Source organism: Orcinus orca, chromosome 10, assembly GCF_937001465.1.
Source record: "Orcinus orca chromosome 10, mOrcOrc1.1, whole genome shotgun sequence".
NCBI lineage: Eukaryota > Metazoa > Chordata > Mammalia > Artiodactyla > Delphinidae > Orcinus > Orcinus orca.
In genome coordinates this window covers 47,799,516-47,819,853 of record NC_064568.1, presented here as the reverse complement: position 1 = coordinate 47,819,853, position 20,338 = coordinate 47,799,516, and the positions used below count along the sequence as shown (strand labels likewise).

The following is a 20,338-nucleotide window of genomic DNA, read 5'->3' as shown; positions in this document are numbered from 1 at the left end:
GGGATAAATCCCACTTGGTCATGGCATGTGATCCTTTCAGTGTGCTATTAACTTTGGCTTGCTAGTATTTTGTTGAGGATTTTTACATCTGTATTCGTCAGGGCTGTTGGCCTGAGGTTTTCTTTTCTTGTGATGTATCTGGCTTTGGTATCAGGATAACACTGGCTTCATAAAATGAGTTTGAAGTATTTCCTTCTCTTTAATTTTTCGAAAAAGCTTGAGAAGGAGTGGCATTAATCCTTCTTTAAATGTCTGGTAGAATTCTCCAGTGAAGCCATCTGGCCCTGGGATTTTCTTTCTTGGGAAATTTTTGATAACTGATTCAGTCTCCATGTTCATTATTGGACTGTTCATATTTCCTATTTCTTCATGACTCAGTCTTGGTAGGTTGTATGTTTCTAGGAATTTATCTATTTCTTCTAGGTTATCCAACTTGTTGGCCTATAATTGTTCATAGTTTTCTCGTAATCTTTTTATTTCTGTGACATCAGTTATAATGTCTCCTGTTTCATTACTGATTTTACTTATTTGAGTCTTCTCTCTCTTTTTGTTAGTCTAGCTAAATATTTGTCAATTTTGTTGGTCTTTTCAAAAAACCAACTCAGTTTCATTGCTTTTTAAAATTGTTTTTCTATTCTCTATTTTGTTTATTTCCACTCTAATCTTTATCATCTTCTTTCTTCTGCTAACTCTGGGCTTACACTTCTAATTCCTTGAAGTGTAAGGTTAGATTGTTTACTTGAGACCTTTCTTCTTTTTTAATGTAGGCATTTACTACTATAAAATTCCCTCTTCATACTCCTTTTGCTACATTCCGTAAGTTTTGGTACGTTTTCATTTTTATTTGTCTCAAGATATTTTCTAATCCCTTTTGATTTCTTCTTTGACCCATTGGTTGTTCAAGAGTGTGTTGTTTAACTTCCACATATTTGTGAATTTTCCAGTTTTTCTTCTGTTGATTTCTAGTTTAATTCCATTGTGGTCAGAAAAGATACTTGGTATGATTTTAGTCTTCTTAAATTTGTTAACACTTGTTTTGTGGCCTAATATGTGATCTGTCCTAGAGGATGTTCCATGTGCACTTGAGAAGAATATACGTTGTGCTCTTGTTGGGTGGAATGTTCTGTATATGTTTGTTAGGTCCATTTGCAATATAGTGTTGTTCAAGTCCTTTGTTTCTTTGTCCTTTCTCTAGATGTTCTATCCATTACTGAAAGTGGGTTATTGAAACCTCGTACTGTCATTGTGTTGCTGTTTGTTTCTCCCTTAAGTTCTGTCCATGTTTACTTCATATGCTCTGATGTTGGTGCATGTATGTTTATAATTGTTATGTCTTCCTGGTGAATTGACCCTTTTACCATTAGATAATGTTCTTTGTCTCTTGTGATAGTTTATTTTTTTTAAAGATTTTTTGATGTGGACCATTTTTTAAAGTTGTTATTGAATGTGTTACAATATTTCTTCTGTTTTATGTGTTTAGTTTTTTGGCCCCAAGGCATGTGGGATCTTAGCTCCCTGACCAGTGATCGAACCCTCACCCCCTGCATTGGAAGGCAATGTCTTAACCACTGGACCTCCAGGGAAGTCCCATCTTGTGACAGTTTTTGACTTAAAGTCTATTTTGTCTTTATAAGTGTAGCTACTGTCCTTTCTTTTGGTTACCATTTGCAGTGAATATCTTTTTCTCTCCTTTCACTTTCAGCTTATGTGTGTTCTCAAATCTAAAGTGAGTCCCTTGTAGATAGCATATAGTTGGATCTTATTTTTTTAATCCATTCAGCCACTCTATGTTTTTTTATTGGGGAGTTTAATCTATTTACATTTATAGGAATTACTGATAGGGAAGATCTTACCATTACATTTTTTAAAATAAATTTATTTATTTTATTTTTGGCTGTGTTGGGTCTTCGTTGCTGTACACGTGCTTTCTCTAGTTGCAGTGAGCGGGGGCTAGGCTACTCTTTTTTGTGGTGCACGGGCTTCTCACTGCGGTGGCTTCTTTTGTTGTGGAGCACAGGCTCTAGGTGCACAGGCTTCAGTAGTTGTGGCTTGTGGGTTCTAGAGCGCAGGCTCAGTAGTTGTGGCGCATGGGCTTAGTTGCTCCACGGCACATGGGATCTTCCCGGACTAGGGCTCAAACCCATGTCCCCTGCATTAGCAGGCAGATTCTTAACCACTGTGCTGCCAGAGAAGCCCCCTTACCATTACATTTTTTTAATTGTTTTGTCGGTCTTGTAATTTTTTTAACCCTCTTTTTCTTTCTAGCTCTCTTCTTTGTTTTTTGTTTTGGGGTTTTTTTGTGTTTTTTTTGTAATGACATGCTTTTATTCCTTTCTCACTTTCTTTTTTCTCTCTTCCATATGTATTTTCTTTGTTGTTACCATGGGACTTAAATTAAACATATTATAGTTATAATAATCTATTTTAAGCTGATAACCAAGGCCACTTTTAATCTTGGCACAGTTTTTAGGAATAAGGTACAACAAATGGATTTTTTTAACTTTCTCATTTTAATTACTTTAATGGAATTAACTAGAATTAGTGCATGCATATTTTATGAGCCTAATGCAACTAAATCCCAGTGGTATTTTTTTAAAACTTGATAAAGTGATTCTGACATTCATCTGGAAGCATAAAGGGTTAGACTATCCAAGAAGTTTTTGAAAATAAATAATAAAGGAGGACTGGTACTATTAAATATAAAACACTAAATCTACAGTAGCAAAGCTATGTGTTACTGGCACAAGAAAAGGAGTGGGATGAGATGGGATGGGATGGGATAGGGTAGAATAGAATGCCCAAATCATTGTATAGGGTGAATTGTTCAATAAATATTATTAGTATATTTGACTAATCTTTTGGGGGGAAAAGGTAGATTCATATATCCTACTGTGTACCAGAATAAACAGGTAAAACCGATAAAACAGATAAAATCTTTACTTTAAAAGATATTTACTTTAAACTAAAAAAGAACTAGAAGAAAATATAAGTGAATGGTATATTGTATTAGATTGGGAAGGAATCATTTGAAAAATGGTTAGATTTGACTTCCTAAAAACTAAAACTTCTGCACATACATAACTACTATTTTAAAAAAGTAGAAGGCTGAAAACAAACTGATGCAATTTCCAATGTACAGAACAGTCCAAGAATTATGTCTCTAATATGTGACAAAGGAACACTTATAAGTCAAAGAAAAAATATAGAAAAATAGGCAAAAATATATAAGCACAGTTTTCAAAAGAAGAAATAGAAATGACCAAAAAGTATATGAGAGGGACTTCCCTGGAGGTGCAGTGGTTAAGAATCTGCCTGCCAATGCAGGGGACATGGGTTCAAGCCCTGGTCCGGGAAGATCCCACATGCCGTGGAGCAGCTAAGCCCGTGCACCACAACTACTGAGCCTGCACTGTAAAGCCTGTAAGCCACAGCTACTGAGCCTGCACGCCACAACTACTGAAGCCCGTGCGCTTAGAGCCTGTGCTCCACGACAAGAGAAGCTACCGCAATGGGAAGCCCATGCACTGCAATGAAGAGTAGCCCCTGCTCACCACAACTAGAGAAAGCCCACGTGCAACAACGAAGACCCAATGCAGGCAAAAATAAATAAATAAAATTATTTAAAAAAAAAGTATATGCGAGATTGTAGAACTTGGGTGGCAATCCAAGAAATGCAAATTAAAGCAAGAGCAAGTTACCATTTTCACCTTTCCGCTTGGCAAAGGCCAATTAAAGTCTCAGAGTTTGCACAGCCTAAGTGGAACACCCCATGAGGGGGTGCGCATACACACTGCCTCTCTAAGTGGCAGATTGTCCATAGATATCAAGAGGCTTAACGTTTTTTTCAAAGACTTTGGCCTTTGAAAAGCAGTTACACTTCTAGGTATTTCTTCTAAGGGATAAATCAGATGTGCACATAAAATTAGGTATGCTATGCTCACTGCCATATTATTTTTGATGATTTAATTTTTTACTTATAATGCATGATATACAGTATGCAATTATTAGTTTAATACATGATACACAATCCAAAGGATACTAAAGAGAATAGAGTGAAAAGTAATTCTCCCTCCCTTCTGGTGTGTCCTCCATTCGTCTCCCATGGGGCAACAGTTACTTATAGAGATACTTTTTGCACATATAAGAATATGCACACGCTTGTGCATTCTATTTTGTTAACTTATTTGATTTTGTATTTGAAGGTTGATGGTAGTACACTATATGTTCCAATGTCCTTGCTTTTCTCATTTAATGTATCTCAGAATGTGCTCCATTATCAGTAGGCAATATAAAGCAGAGGTTAAGAGCCCAGACTACTTGGATTTGAAAAAAGTCTACTACTTACTAGCTGTGTCATCTTGGGCAGGTTTCTTAACTTCTCTGGGACTTAGTTTCCTCATCTATAAAATGAATATAATAGTAGTCCTAACCTCATAAGATTACTGAAAGGATTAAATGAACCAATGTATGTAAAGTGCATAGAATAGTGCCTGGTACATCTTAGGTAAGATAAGTGTTGGCTGTTATCAGTGCACAGGGAGCTGCAGCCTTCTTTTTCACAGCTGTATAATATTCCACACCAGGGATAGATAGATAGATAGATAGATAGATACAGATAGATGTATAATATTTGGTCCCACATTGATAAACAACTAGTTTGTGCTGAGGTCAGCATTGCTGTTGCAAGCAAATTGCAGTATTATGACACAGTTTGAAGGAAACAACATAAATGTCCAAAGTTAGTTTAATTTTGACACAGCGCACATCCATACAGTGGAATCCAATACAACCAACCAAAATAAGGTTATAGAAGGATATCTGATGAAATGTGAAAATGTTCACGTATTAAGTAGAAACAAACATTTTAAATATTTACTCAGTTTTTTCCACTATAAACATGATGTAGATTGTAGACATTGAGAAGCAATAAAAAAAAGTATAAAGAAAAATAATAATTAACCTAGTCCTACGATCCAGAGATTGCTGTGCTTACTTAACATCCTGGTGAACTTCACATAATCTCTCTTTCAGAAAACTTGCATTCATTACTTTATAGGAAGTAGGAGTCGCCATCTTTGCTAAACATGGCAGGGAGCTGTGAGTTGGGCTCCCCAGATGAGGGTTGGCCATGTGTGGGTGGCACAGATTAAAGCCCTTTGGAAGAGGGAGGCTCACTGTGGGCAAGAGGGCTTCCCAGGAAAGACATGCTGCTCGGCTGAGCGTGCTCTTAAAGTTCCTTTTTATCAAATCAGTCGTTTTCATTGTTCTGTGTTTCCTTTCACACATTCATTCGTTCAATAAACATTTGTATGTCAGGCCTATTTTGTACTATCGTGTTTCTAGATCTTAAGGACTGAGACATGAACAAGATACGTTCCAAGCCAGTACCCCTGGAGCCTACCTTCCCCAGCTTGTCCAGAAGCACATGACAAAGTTACAGACATCGGGCAGCACAGTGTCTGAGGTGACCTGCCTGACCACAAATGCTTCCCCACATGTCTTCATAATGGTCATTTCTTGTGGCTGCACAGTATTCAGTCCAGTCGCTGTGCACTGATTTAACTAAGCACCCCGCTTTGTTGGACGGTCAGATTACCAGCATAAACACCTCGTGGTCTTTGACACATCACTCACCTACTTGTCATATGGACTGTTCCAGTTTACAGAGTTACCAGCAATGTGTGAGTGAATGGGCCCAGGCCGTCAAAGCCTTACAACCATTGGCTATATGTTTTTATTTTTATCATTTCTGCTTATTTTTTAGGTCCAAAACTGGACCTCGTTGTTTAAACATTCATTTATTTGATTACTGTTAAATTTTAACCTTTGCTTCCTCTAAATAAGTGCGTCATCTGTTTAAATCCTTTGTTCCGTTACTTATTTTGGCTCTCAGTGTGAAAAACAGATTCTGTATAGTGATGGTTAAGAGCTCAGATTCTAGACCCACACAGACCGGGTTTATCTCCAGCCCTGCTACTTCGGAGCTGTGTGACGTGGGGCACAGGGGTTTGGGGAAGTGCTGAGGCCAGGAAAGGCATTCCCAGCCGAGGGGCTCTCCTGGGAAGCTGAGTCACAGAGTTTGGTGGCCTGGGTACATTCGGGGGACGGCACAACAGCCACTGTGTCTGGCTTCATCTAATAGGGTTGCCGGGAGTATCACTGGTTCATTTTGGAGTTTTCAGAAGTGTGATATTTTGAGTGAAGGCAGGTAGCATAAGGCTTCATATTCAGTTTCTCCCTGGAAACAAAACCCAAACCCATCAAGTGCTGGGGAGAGGCAGGGAAGGGTGGTAGGAAGGCCGGGAGCTCTGCAGCCAGGCTGCTCTGGCTTTGAACCCCAGCACCCTCACTGCACAGTTATATGTACTCCTGGTCTTGTCTTCTCATCGGAAAATGGCACTGCACATCATGAAGGCCACAAGTGATTTATGTCAGGGACCTCACACAAACAAGGCACTCAACTAACGTGGGCTGTTACGAACCAACTGTGAATGGGGAAGCTCATCCTTCCATCTCAGAGGATGAGATTAGGATTTCTCCTGCCCAGTTTTTAGCCATCAACCCTTACGGGCCCTCCCCGTGATGTCTCACTGCTGGAGGAACCACTGCCAGTTACAGGCTGCACAAGGGAAAAGAGCTTCCAAAGGTACATTTCTTTCACAGAGTGGCGGGTGGAATTCCCTGAGCAAATCGATCACTTGGGAAGAAAGTAGGGACTGATGGGACATCTTGAAAAGTGACTAAGTCCTTTTCCTAGGAGGAAAGGATGTTTGGATTCTCAGCAGCTACATCTGCTTTTGAACTCTGTGCGGTCTGTGCCCTGGCCTCTCCCCACCCCCCAACCCCCCCTTTTATTCAAACAGGGGAAAGTTGTGTTTGTTGACAACTGTTTCAGGGTGGGAAAGGAATGTAATGTATGCATAGACTGCCCAGAATTTCCTGTTAGACACCCATTCCAAACCTCGGCCCTGGGATGCATTCCAGAGATTGCAGCCCAGTTCTGGAAGAGAAGAAATGGTGCATTCATTTAAAAGCTGACCCTCAGAGGAACTCCCCCTCCTCCCTTAAAAAAAGGTGTTTAGCATTTTCTGTGGTAAAGTGGTTGTGAATTCAGCTGTACGGTCTCTTCAGGGTTGTAATGCGCTCTGACATCCCCATGTACGGAGAAATAGCCTACTTTGGGAAACTTTGGTGTCCAGTTTTGCAGCTATAACAGCATTGGTGTCCACATGTTTTTAATGTTCTGCTGTAAATACGTGGATGACACAAATCTGTTACGCAATACCTTTCTCGCTTCTGCTCGTGGCATGAAAGAAGCTGGTTCTGATGGCAGGTTTTGGTGCTATGACACATTAGCAGTAGACTTCATGTGTTAAGTCAGTTTTCTCCTGGAAATTCTGTTACTCGGGGTCTTTGGTAGTCTGGACCCTGTGTCGGCATGTAGGCTGGCTTGGCATTGTGGAAATGAAAGGTAAACCTTGTTCTCTATAGCTGCCAAGATGCAGTTTCTTCACTTGAATGATTGGGGGTGGAGTCATAGTTGGTAGCAAACATTTCCACCTATGTTTCAGCTACTTTCATCTTGACCCTGAAGCACTCCTTGGTTCTATAGAGATGGGGGAGGGGGTCGCCGGGAGTTGGAGCTCAGATCAGAGATAAGGACGGATGGGTGGGTGGGGTGCTCACATAGGAGAGTGTGCAAAGCTCTGAATCAGTGTAGACCCCAGAGGTTGTGATCCTGCAGCCAGGGATTCAGGACGGTTCCTAAGCCTCTCCACACCTGGAATCAAAACCAGGTCAGAATTGTCAAAGGGCAGTGGGCAGCTATCACACTAACTAGGAAACGCTGGCTTTGGGGTCAACATTTCCATTTCTGGATACAGAAGGGAACCAGTCAGGTCAGGAAGTAAGTATAAGAGGATGATCAGAAATGCCCCTCTCGGCCTGTCATACCAACCCACTGTGGGTTCCGTTGTGCCTTCCGTCTGTTGGCATAAACACAGTCCTCTTGTCCCAGTGAAGGGCCAAACCCCACCGTCAGCCTTGGTGGTCTTTCTCCAAGACTTTCCATGTTTTTAACTACAACACTTTATTTCTAACCATATTTCATGATTTCTTCAAGATTTCTTCAAAAAGGCCTGAATCCTAGGGTTTAAGTTTCACATGTAGAGCTGCTTCTTACTTGTTTACTTTCTAACATTATTATTATTATACAAAGAAACCTTCACTAGATAGGAGGTAGAGTTTGAAAGAGCTACTTCAAGTTCTAAGTTTAGAATTCACATAACCAGAACCAAAATGGGTCTGCCTACGTGTTTTCTCCTAAAGCCAGGCTGTTTTTGTGAGGACTGTTGTCTGGATACAGTCACTAACTTCTGTTCACAGTGAGACACTGCACTGGGCCTAAACCAATCATCAGTTTTTGTTGCTATATCTTAAGCTGCTGATAGATTTTTCTCTCTTACACAAACATACATGGTTTTGCTGCATCCACACAACAACCCTGTGGGGGTAGGTGTTATGATTCCCCTGTTACCTGTGTGGCTTAGGTAGATGAATTCACGCTGGCGAACAGAAGGCAGGGTAATTCTATGTAAATGTAATTCTAAAGCCCGTTTTCTTTCCATGTAACTTGTATTTAAAGTCAGTTTTCATGGCTTCCCTGGTGGCGCACTGGTTAAGAATCTGCCTGCCAATGCAGGGGACACAGGTTCGAGCCCTGGTCCGGGAAGATCCCACATGCTGCGGAGCAACTAAGCCCATGCGCCACAACTACTGAGCCCGCGAACCACAACTACTGAACCCGCGTGCCACAAGTACAGAAGCCCATGCGCCTAGAGCCCGTGCTCCGCAACAAGAGAAGCCACTGCAATGAGAAGCCTGCGCACTGCAACAAAGAGTAGCCCCCGCTCGCCTCAACTAGAGAAAAGCCCACGTGCAGCAACAAACACCCAGTGCAGCCAAAAATAAAATAAATAAATTTTAAAAATAAATAAATAAAGTCAGTTTTCAAATAAGAAATTCCATTCTAGGCATGTTACATAAAAGAGGCCACATCTGTGATTTTTAAACATCCTGGAAATCTGTGATGTATATAGATAGCTTACATTAGTCATAATCTAAAATTTAAACTCAGTAGTTCCAGTTACAGAAGTCAAACCATGACGTGTGTGGTACAGATCTGATTACGTCATTCCCCAGGTCCATAGAATTAAATCCAGACTCATCACCATGGTTTACAAGGCCCTTGCTGTCATCATCCCCATCTCATAACACCTCGCCTCTTTGATTTTTCAAATATTTCATGCTCCCTCTCACTTCAGGGCCTTTACACGTTGCTGTTTCCCTACTTCCCTGACCCCTCCAACAATTTTTTTTTTTTTTTGCGGTACGCGGGCCTCTCACTGTTGTGACCCCTCCCGTTGCGGAGCACAGGCTCCAGACGCACAGGCTCAGCGGCCATGGCTCACGGGCCCAGCTGCTCCGCAGGATGCGGGCTCCTCCCGGACTGGGGCACGAACTCGTGTCCCCTGCATCGGCAGGCGGACTCTCAACCACTGCGCCACCAGGGAAGCCTCCCACCTCCAACAGTTTTATACAACTTCAGCCCAGTTGTCAGACTACTTTCTTCTAAGAAGTCACTCCTACCCACCCCCTGCCAAATATGGACTTTGTGCCCTTCTCTGGGCCCCAGCAGCGCCCTGTGCTACCCCATCATAAGGAGACTCATACTGTATTAGAATTGCTTGTTCTCGTGTCTCTCCTCCTAGGCGTGCGCGTCGTGAGGTAGGGACGGTGCCTGTGTGATTTATCAGCGTCTCTGCACTGCCTCGCCCAGGAGCTCACATTTTCAGGGATAATCCTTTCCATTGCAGATAGCATAAACCCAATTCGTATTGGCTTCAAAGAAAAAGAGATTCACATAACTGAAAATGCCAGAAAGATCTGGTTTACTGAAATCAAGTCAGAGATCTGCCCCTCTTCACATCTCAGTTTGGGCTCACGTGATCAGTCAGGTAGGTGCTTCTCGCTTGGTGGCCAGGATGGCCGCTGGTGGCTCCAGGCTTACATCCTGCCAGCTTAGCAAACCAGCAAAAAGAGAACATTTCCTCCAATAGCCGTAACATGAATCCAGGGGCCGACTTTCCTCGGCCCAGCTTGGGTCATGCGCCCATCTCTAAGCCAATCACATGGCTCTTATTGGCCAAGCTTTGGTAATGGACTGAGAGTTGGTGAGGTGAGAGTGGTGGAACTTTTACCAGAGGATGGGAAATGGATCTTGGCAGGCAAAAATGTCACACGTCTCCTACAGTCCCCATCGGCAGCTGGTGCTTTGAAGATACTGGTCCTTGCTACTGGACCAGCAGTCTGCCAAGAGAGACCAGGGAGGTATTGAGGAGGCTTCCTGTCTCACCTTTAGGACTGAAGACTCAAGGAAGGCAGCCATCTCTGCACTCATGTTAGCCGCCCCATTCATAGGCCCTCTCTAAGCCCCTCATCTGCTGTGCTGGAGGATGGGAGGTCCCCAGCCATTGAAGGAGAACGGTGGCGGGGGGGGAGGGTGTATGAGTGGGAAGCGGGTTGTTCATCTGCTGGCTGCAGTGACATCAAGTACAGGGACAAAGAGAGAGGCATTAGCTCCCAGGGTGTATCGAGGAAAACCGGGCCACATGTCTTTGTCCTCAACGTCACACACTCCCCACATGGTCAGAGGGCTCCAGACACATGGGTGAGGCCCATGCCCAACGTCTCCAGCTCTTCACAACCCTTCCCAGGGTTTCTGCTCCACGCAGGCCTGCTCAGAAAAATGGGGGAAGTCTTAGGATCACCCCATCTGCCCCTGCCGGGGATCTCCCCATCCTACCCTGTAGGATGCCATTTTCATGGGCCAGCCATCTGTGTGGAGAGAAGGGCAGCTGCTGGGACCAGCCACAGGCATGTCTTCATTAGCAGGACTGAGGAAGAAGAAGAGTTCCCTCTGATGGGCCTGCGCTCTCAGAGCTGGGGGGCAATGACAGCATACAGTGGCCCAGTAGGGGAGCCTGCAGGAGAGCCATGATGGGTCTGTTGGCCTCCTTGCCTGGTCCTCATGCAGTCCTCCTGCCCCGGGAGGGTGCTCCCTTTTGGTGCACAGCATGGGGCGAGGAGCCCCTGGATCAGATGCAGACAGGGCAGGGGCAGAGCTCAGCAGAGGAGGGTTGAGCAAGTGGGCAGGAGAGAGTGGATGCTTCCTCCCCTCATCTTGAAAGCAGTATTCTTTTTCTAAGGGGAAGCAGGTAAACAGTGCCCAACAGCATTCATCTGGACGCTTCACCCCTCCCTCCATTTTCTTTCCTCATCTCTGCCTCTCCAGGTTTTAGAGCAGTTGAGTAGAATCACTTCTGAGATTTTTCTAGTTTTGCTTTCTGAATTACAGCTTAAGTAGCCAAGGTCTGTTATAGTAAGTTATGCCTCCTAGTTGTCAGACGGCAGGGAACAAATGTGGACCCACGGGATCCAGCCTTGGATCCGGGATTTACCAGCAGAACCCCTACTCCTTTATGAAGCACAAGCTCTTCAGAAACTAATGATAATAATAAGAGCTGACATTTATGAAGTGCTTACCCTGTGCTGGGTCCTGTTCTGTGTACTTTATACGAACTCATTTAATTCTCACAACAAGCCTATTGTTTCTATTTTACAGATAAGGAAACTGAAGCACACAGAAGTCATATAACTTAGGTCCCGTAACATTTACTGGTTGAGCCAACACCTAGGAGGCTGACTTCAGAGGCCACATTCACAACCACCAGGCTCCTCACTTGCTGGGCTACACCTTGGTGGGTCATGTCAATGATTAATTATAGGACACAGAATCAGCAGCAGCGAAACAAGTTCTGCCGCTATTGTAGTTGTCCGGGGACAGAATGATGAGGGCCTCAGCTGGGATATGAAAGGGACAGGGCATTGTTGAGGACAGATTTAAGAACCACCAAGGATATCAAAACCAACAACTTAATGAGAGGGGGAAGGGTAGAGGTTTAGACTCGGAGATTGATGCCCCAGGTGACGAGGGGACCTGCTGGGTGAAGCACTCCTAGGAGGCATCCGGAGGAGATGTCCATCCGGCAGGCAGGTGGATAAACTGGCCTGGAAGTTGGGAGGGAGGAATGGGCTGAAGATGTAGCCCAGACAGACGTGTTTATTTGGGAGTTCAGTGGCCAAGGACCAAATCCCTTCCACTGGGACAGGCTTCCTTCAAGGGGTTGGGCTTTGAACCAGCCCCTGAAGAACAGGAATGTTCTCAGAAGTGGGGTATGAGGAGAGGAGGAGTGGGGGGTAGGATGTCAGCGTGATGAGGCGTCTACCATGAGGAGGAAACCGGACATGAGGTGCACAGGTGTGGACGTGGATAGGAGCAGGAAGATGATCAGGGAAAGCAACAGAAAACTTCAGAATAATTTTTGATGATGTTTTCCTCCTAAATCTGATAAAACATGGAAATCTTTATGAAATGTTCGAGACTGATGTTCAAAGTTCCTACTCTCTCCTTTACTCCTCCAAAGTATTCTTAAAACCAGTGTAACTGGAAGATGTACATATTAAACTGATTTTCATACCCTACTGTTACAATTCTGATAAAGACCTTCTTCTGGCTCCCTGGGCCACCAGGGGGCCTCTCGTGTTATCAGTAGGGACATTCAAAGGGGCGAGTGAGGCCAGGTGGTGAGAGGCTGGGTGGGCTGCCAGCCGGGAAAGCCAGTGGGAGCACGCTGCTGGGCAGATCATGGACTCGGTGCCCTCTGTTCACGTGGGCCCCTCTGGTTTGGGTTGGTGGGCATGTTCCATCCCGGCAATGTCACGGTCCGGGGCTGAGCCTGGGCCACCACAGCAGTGACATTTACCTCCTGCAAGGCTTATGACGCTGCTCTTGCCTCATTTTGCCCTTCACAGGCATGGAGTGGAAAGCGGAGGAATAGGTGTAAGGGTTTGGGTTTGGGCGTAGGATATGGTTTCTCCTGAGCTTTACAGAGTTGCTGAAAGAAAGCTTAACGAGACTGTTTTCTTTCCCCATTGTTAGAGTAAAATGTAATGACCATAAAACATTGGGGAAATATAGAAGGAAGAGGTGTAAATACCCAGAGTCTGACAATTACTGTTAACATCGCGATATATTTTTGCCAATCTTTTCTCTACTACAATCTCTTTTCATTTGTTTTTGCACAGTTACGATCAAGTCAGGTATACAATTATTTATCTTGCTTTTTTGATCTAATGTTATAAACATTTGTCCATTAAAACATAGATGTTGGGCTTCCCTGGTGGCGCAGTGGCTGGGAGTCCGCCTGCCGATGCAGGGGACATGGGTTCGTGTCCCGGTGCGGGAGGATCCCACGTGCCGCGGAGCGGCTGGGCCCGGGAGCCACGGCCGCTGAGCCTGCGCGTCCAGAGCCTGTGCTCCGCAACGGGAGAGGCCACAGCGGTGAGAGCCCCGTGTACCGCAAAAAAACAGAAAAAACCCCATAGATGTTGATTTCATGTATCAACTGAAACCCTTTTACCAGAAGTTTATGAGTAAATCAAGGGCCTTCTGGATTGTAGCTGGTGGAGAGGCAGCAGCTGGGGTGGAAGGCAGCAGGGTCATGAGACCCATACAGCCCACCTTGCCCTTTCAGGAACAGTGAGTGCCGTGGGCAGGGTGGGCTCATGCTGGTCCTGAGGGAATCCAGCCATTTCCCAGCTAGCCTGCTTTTGAGAGCACCAGCCCAACCCAAGGGTGATTAGAAGATTCGAAAGCCCCCAGCTGCCTGAAGGTTCCTACGGGCCCTAGTAGTGACCTTATTTAACAGGAAGATGCCTGGACCCTCCCACAGCCATGAGCTGCTTCACCTCTTCCTACATAGACGGGGGAATGGAGTGAGCTGCCATTGTCAGGGGTGATGGCCTCCCAAGTGACCTGAGCAAATAGTGACCCTGCAGCCCTCTTTGTGGCTGCCACGTGGCAAGTAATCATATGGTGGAATTATAAGTAGCTCCCTGGCTCCATGGTCAGGATTTTTTTTAGCACATAAGTTAGCTTGTTAATTTGTTAGTTAGTTATGGGGAAGATTTATGTGACCCAAGGATGAAAATAAGATCCGGGAAAGTGCATTTTTTGCAGAGCTTTTTACTGCCCGGCCTGAGTGTTGACGGATCAGTGTCACCAAGACATGAACAAACAGCTTGTTTACTTGCAGAGAAATGTGCTCTCAGCCGGGGAAGAGACAGTTTTTTCTTCCTCTGACTAAATTATCTGAGTGAGGCATAAAAAACTAAAATACCTAAAGTAACAACAAAACAGCTTAACCAATCATTTATATTAAATATGAGTTTATGGCAGTGCTTTTCTCTCCGTTTGGCACGTTCCCTCCTTCTTAATCTAACCTGAGTTGTTTCAGAATTGTCTTCAGTGTGGTGCATGGGGAAAGCATGCGCTCTGGAAACTGACCCACTTGGGTTTGAATCTGGGCACGTGCAATTACTAGCTGTATGTTCTCAGCAGTTAGATGGAAGCAGTCACACCTATCTCCTTGGGTAGCTGTGAGGATGACATGAGATGAGGATTGTAAAGTACTAGAACCCAGAGGGCTGGCCCCAGGAAACAGTGGTCACTGTCGCTGCCACCACTGCTGTGTGGGAGGTCTCTGTGCCTGGTGGTCCCCATGGTCTGGTCTGGCCGGACGAGTGGGGCCTGAAATGAGAAGACGGGTGCCCTGTGACATGAACCTAAGGATTCATAAGGCAGAAGAAACAGCCAGCTTTTCCAGAGATTTATGGTTCTAAAGATCATCTTTAATTAATGAAGGTTTTTGTTTGTTTGGTTGGTTGGTTTTTGCCTGTGCTAGGCAGCTTGCGGCATCTTAGTTCCCTGACCAGGGATCGAACCCAGGACCCGGCAGTGAAAGTGTGCCAAGTCTTAACCACTGGACCGCCAGGGAATTCCCAGCGATTATCTTAAATTCACACTTCCTGGGCCATTTGCCTAAACCCAGGCTAAAGACCATCCAGCCTGTGAAGCTGCTGGCAAAACAGCCTTTCAGTCCTTTTTCAGAATTTCTGAATGCATTTGGTTTTGCTGCTGGCAGAAGGGTACCTGCAGACTTTCAGCAAAGGTTTTGTGATGTCTTGAGAGGGTAGGTGCTATACAAATCCCTCAAGTGTACAAAGAGGAATCGTGCCAGAATTGCTTTGTGGGAGAGACGGACTCCAACAGTTATCATGCGAACTTAATAATTTCCTACAGTGGCGATCTTCCCATCAACCCCAAGCATGGTCCCTGTGCCCGTAGCCTGTACCCAGACGTGGTATGTGGTGGGACTGCTGCTGACCCACCCAGACGTGGTATGTGGTGGGACTGCATTCCCAGGGCTAAATGCTTCTGCACCTCCAAATTGTCAGCCTCCTCCCCTGAGGTGTGTTTCTCATCTGTACTAACTTTTGTCTTTTATTTCTGACTTGTGGCGACTTGTCTTGAGCCCTGGATAACAGAAAGGATCCATCCCTCCCTCCGGAGCCTCAATCCAGGACAGGCCAGGGAATGAGTCAGTGGCACAGTATTGCCCTGGGTCTCGTGAAGATAGGCTTTGCCCTGGCCAGCCCTGATGTTCTGTCCCACCTCTCCTGCTGTTTCTGTTTTAAGTGTGATGGAAGCCTCCACCCCTGAGGTCTGTGGGTCCAGGCTCCTATCAACTTCTTGACAAATGGCAGAGTTTAAGAAGAGGGCTGCTTTGTGCCTTCACACATCTTATTTCTTAACTCATGAAGTTAGTTGTTTCCATGGTGAGCAGGGAGTGTCCAAGAACCCAGTTTCAATGTGACTCTTCCTTGGTACCCTTCACAGAGAAATGCTTCTCAGCGAGGGACAAGTCTGATTTGTGCCTGCAAGGATCTATGTTTTGAAGTAGCACTTGTGCAGGGTTGGAAGACTTTATCTGCTGGTCTCAGGAAGGCAGATGGCCCCGGGAATGGGTCAGCTAATGAGCAAGCAGCCCCCACTGGGCCGAGATCAGGGGAATTCTGTCCAGCCAGCAGGACTGGACTCCATCGACTGTCTGGCCCTCTAGGAGTCACGTAACAGTCTTTTAGAGGAACTTCCTGGCTCCCCTGGTCTTCTGGTCCTGAGTTGGTCTCCACACGTCAGGGCTCTGGGGCGGCTGCACGTTCGAGTTTTCCCGTAGTATTACAATTGGCCACGCTGTGCTTTGTTTCTCTTCCCAGCATCCCAGTGCAACGTCAGCCTGAAGAAGCAGAGGAGCCGCAGCATCCTCAGCTCCTTCTTCTGCTGTTTCCGTGATTACAATGTGGACGCTCCGCCGGGCAGCAGCCCCGGTGTTCTTCCGCCGCTGGTGGAGGAGAACGGCGGGCTTCAGAAGGTCAGTGCCGACGCAGCAGCCCCGGTGTTCTTCCGCCACCGCGCGTCTGTCCCGTCCTTGACGAGCATCCTTAGTCAGAATCTGTGACAGTGTGTGCGCAGCCATTTACTTAAAGATTTGAAATTACCAAAAAAGTCATCATTTTTGTTACAGGATATGTCAGTCATTCCCATTTAGCAACTGAAGAACATATTTGATGCGAGTTATAAGAGTCACTTCATATTTTTGTAACATTCTGTCATGGGGAGTTGTATGAAAGAGAGTTAAAGAACCAGGAGCAGACAAAGAAATGGAAAGACCAGAGGAGACACAGAGACTTGGAAAAAAGCCAATAATAAATATAAGTGAATTTAACTACCTCGTTTAATAATAAACGTATTTGTTATATATTCTTTCATATGTGTCAAATAAAAAATTTTAAGTCAGATCATCACAATAGGTTAAAAAAGAACAAATTCTACTCACATGCTGTCTAACAGACATCATATTCAAAACAAAATGACTCAGAACAGTTAAAAGTAGGAGAATGAGCAAAAAGACATCACACAAGTATGAGCAAAAAGACATCACACAAGTATAAACAAAAAGAAAGGGCTTCCGTGGTGGCGCAGTGGTTGAGAGTCCGCCTGCCGATGCAGGGGACACGGGTTCGTGCCCCGGTCCGCGAAGATCCCACATGCCGCGGAGCGGCTGGGCCCGTGAGCCATGGCCGCTGAGCCTGCGCGTCCGGAGCCTGTGCTCCGCAACGGGAGAGGCCACAACAGTGAGAGGCCCGCGTACCGCAAAAAAAAAAAAAAAAAAAAAAAGAAAGCAGGGATTATAATAGTAATCTCAGCTGAAAGAGAATTTCAGGTAAAAATCACTGAAAGAGACAAAGGAGATTATTCATTATCAAGGACACAAGAGTCATAAAACTTTATATCCCAAATAATGTGAGCAAAAGACATGAACTGACGTTTCATAAAATAAGAAACACAATTGGTCAGTAAACATGAAAAAATGTTCAATATTGTTAGTAATCAAGGAAGTGCAAGCTAAAACAATGAGATATCCTTTTCCATCTATCAAATTATCAAAATATATTTTTAAAAATAATATTTGGGTTTGGCATGGGGGTAGTGAGAGAGAGAGTAGAGGATGTAAATTGGTTATTGGTAGGAGTGTGAATTGGTTACACCTTTCCGGAGAGAAATTTGGCAGTATGATCTCAAAACCTTAAAAATAGGGCTTCCCTGGTGGCGCAGCGGTTGAGAGTCCGCCTGCCGGTGCAGGGGACGCGGGTTCGTGGCCCGGTCCGGGAAGATCCCACATGCCGCAGAGCGGCTGGGCCCGTGAGCCATGGCCACTGAGCCTGCGCGTCCGGAGCCTGTGCTCCGCAGCAGGAGAGGCCACAGCGGTGAGAGGCCCGTGTACCGCAAAAAAAAACCACACACACACACACACAAAAAAAAAACCCTTAAAAATATACCTATCTGTCCACCCAAGCAGTTCCTCCTTATTGACATGAGTATGGATGTGCAAAGATTTAATCATAAGATACTATCCAGCATAGATTATAATGTTGCAGAATTATAAGTGAGCCGATGATCGACAATAAACAATAAAAGACCTATACAGTAACCATACAAATAGTATGCAGCTATTAAAAATGATGTCTCATAAATATTACTGATATAGGAAGATGTTCACAATATATCACTTAGGGGAAAAAAGGTTAAAATATAGTAGGCAAGTATATTTATAAGTATGTATATGGTCATAAGCACACATACACACACACACAGGCATTTACAAGACCAGAATGACATATGCCAAAATATGAAGAGATTATTTCAGACTTGTGGAATCTGTGTAAGATTTTCTCTTCTCCTCTGTGCCTTATTTCTTTTTCTTTTTGCTTTTCCCAATTTTCACAGAAAAGCTTAATTAGAAAATAGATTAGATTAGAAAATAGATTATTTTAAAAGTGCATACGAACATAGGGAAGAAGATTCTGGGAAGACTACAGCTTGAGCATGTGGTTCTGACCATTTAAATTCCCTCTCTGGATAAACCCAGGTGAGCCTGCTGGTGGAGCCTGGGAAGTACATCAAGGCCTCCACTTTTCCTGACATCTCCAGGGGAAAGAGAGGGCACAGAATTCATTCTCTCTGACACTCAGTAAGAAGCAGGGAACCACATCAGAGGAAAATGCTTGCCTCTCTTGCAGTCCTGGGATGAAGACTTGAAATGTGAAGTCCTGTGAGGTCAACAAGCCAGCGGGAGCCTGTGGATCCCCTTGGAAAGGGCCTGCATTGCCCACTTAATGTGTGTGGTCCCTGGAGGGGCTGCACTGACAAGCTGAATTGCTTTCAGTCTAGTGCCCTGGAGGAGCCCAGTAGTACAGCGACTTTTTCACCTCTTTGTGCTTTGTCAACTTGGGCTCTGCTGGACCATGAAAACAGCTCTGCCTCACAGTGCTGGGCCTCGCAGTGTTCCCTCATTTACCACTGCCGAGGAGATTCCAAGTTGAAAATCTAGAATGTGAGACTCCCACTGAGGTAAAACTAATGGAAAAGGTAGAAGAAAATGATAGTTCAAGAAATGAATTTTTTTTTTGACCCTGCCTCACGGCATGTGGGATCTTAGTTCCCCGACCAGAGATCGAACCTGCGCCCCCTGCATTGGAAGCAAGGAGTCTTAACCACTGGACCACCAGGGAAGTCCCGAAATGAATTTTGAGTATACAAATAAATTTTAGAACTTAAAAAAAAAAAATCCCTTGATTTCTAAATACAAAAATTCAGTAAATGAACTGAGAAAAAGAGTGGGAATGATCACTGCTGAGAACTGCATTAATGTTCTGGAGGAGCAAGTGGAAAAAATATCTTAACAATTCAGATCAAAAACACAGAGTCAGTAATTGTGAGAGGTGGGAAGAAACATCTAGGAGACCTAACATGCAAATAATAGGAATTCCAGGAAGAGAAAAAGTAATAGAAGAAAATTTTCTTGAGCTGAAAAAAAAAAACCTTGAATGTGCAGATTGAGAGGATTTACCAAATCTGCAGCAGGATTAGTGGCAGCAAGAAAAGGAGCACATGTATGCCTAGATATATGCCATTGAAATTCTGAAATTTAAGTATAAAGGAAATCTTACAAGCTACTGGAACAAGATATTTTCAAAGAAAAGAGAATTATACTAGCACCAGACTTCTCGTCAGCAACACTGCAAGCCAGAAGACTATGAAAACATGTTTGCTACTGAGAGAAGAGTTACAAACCCAAAATTCTACATGTAACCAAGATAATCATTTATCTACTAAGGCAAAAGAAGTACATTTTCAGACATGGAATGATTCAGAAAGGGGACAAAAAAACAATCTGGGTGAGACTGATATTCAGTTATGATATAATTGTAGAAAACGTAGGAATAAATACAATTATTAGGAACAGAACTGTGACGAGTAGCACAATTAGAAAATAGATCCTCAAAATTCACAGAGAGTGAAAGGGAAAATAAAAAGAATTGTGAACAAGCCATCAAAATTAAGGAAAGGGGGGACTTCCCTGGCCGTCCAATGGTCAAGACTCCTCACTTCCAATGCAGGGGGCACAGGTTCGATCCCTGGTCGGGGAACTAGGATCCTGCATGCCATGTGGTGCAGCCAAAACGAAAAAAAAATTAAGGAAAGGGGAAAATAAATAACAATAAATAGGAACCTAACAAAGAGTAGGCATAAAACCAAGTTTAATGAACGAAATTCTCCTAACAAAAGACCAAGACTCTATCAGATTGGCATGACAAATTCAGGTGGATGCTGTCTCCAAGAATACACCTGTATCAGATAGGAATGATTTTGGCAGCAAGTAAAAGAAAACTGACAAATAATAACTTAGCCAAATGGGAGATTCTTTTCCTCACGTATAAAACTTGATGCTGGCAGTTGCTGGATTTAGTTTAGATG

At 44.2% G+C, this 20,338-nt stretch overlaps 1 protein-coding gene across 7 annotated transcripts in view; it reads left to right on the top strand.

Moving 5' to 3' along the window:
* The window catches only part of CTDSPL (CTD small phosphatase like), a 125,121-nt gene that overhangs the window by 75,417 nt on the left and 29,366 nt on the right, over positions 1 to 20,338 (top strand). For all 7 annotated transcript variants that reach the window (XR_007479688.1, XR_007479687.1, XM_004277913.4 and 4 more), the window contains exon 2: positions 16,237 to 16,391. Coding sequence is in view for 5 of the 7 variants with exons in the window: in XM_004277913.4 (XP_004277961.1) it covers positions 16,237 to 16,391 (155 nt within the window). In the remaining 2 variants the exon portion in view is untranslated. The remainder of the gene's footprint in view (positions 1 to 16,236; positions 16,392 to 20,338) is intronic.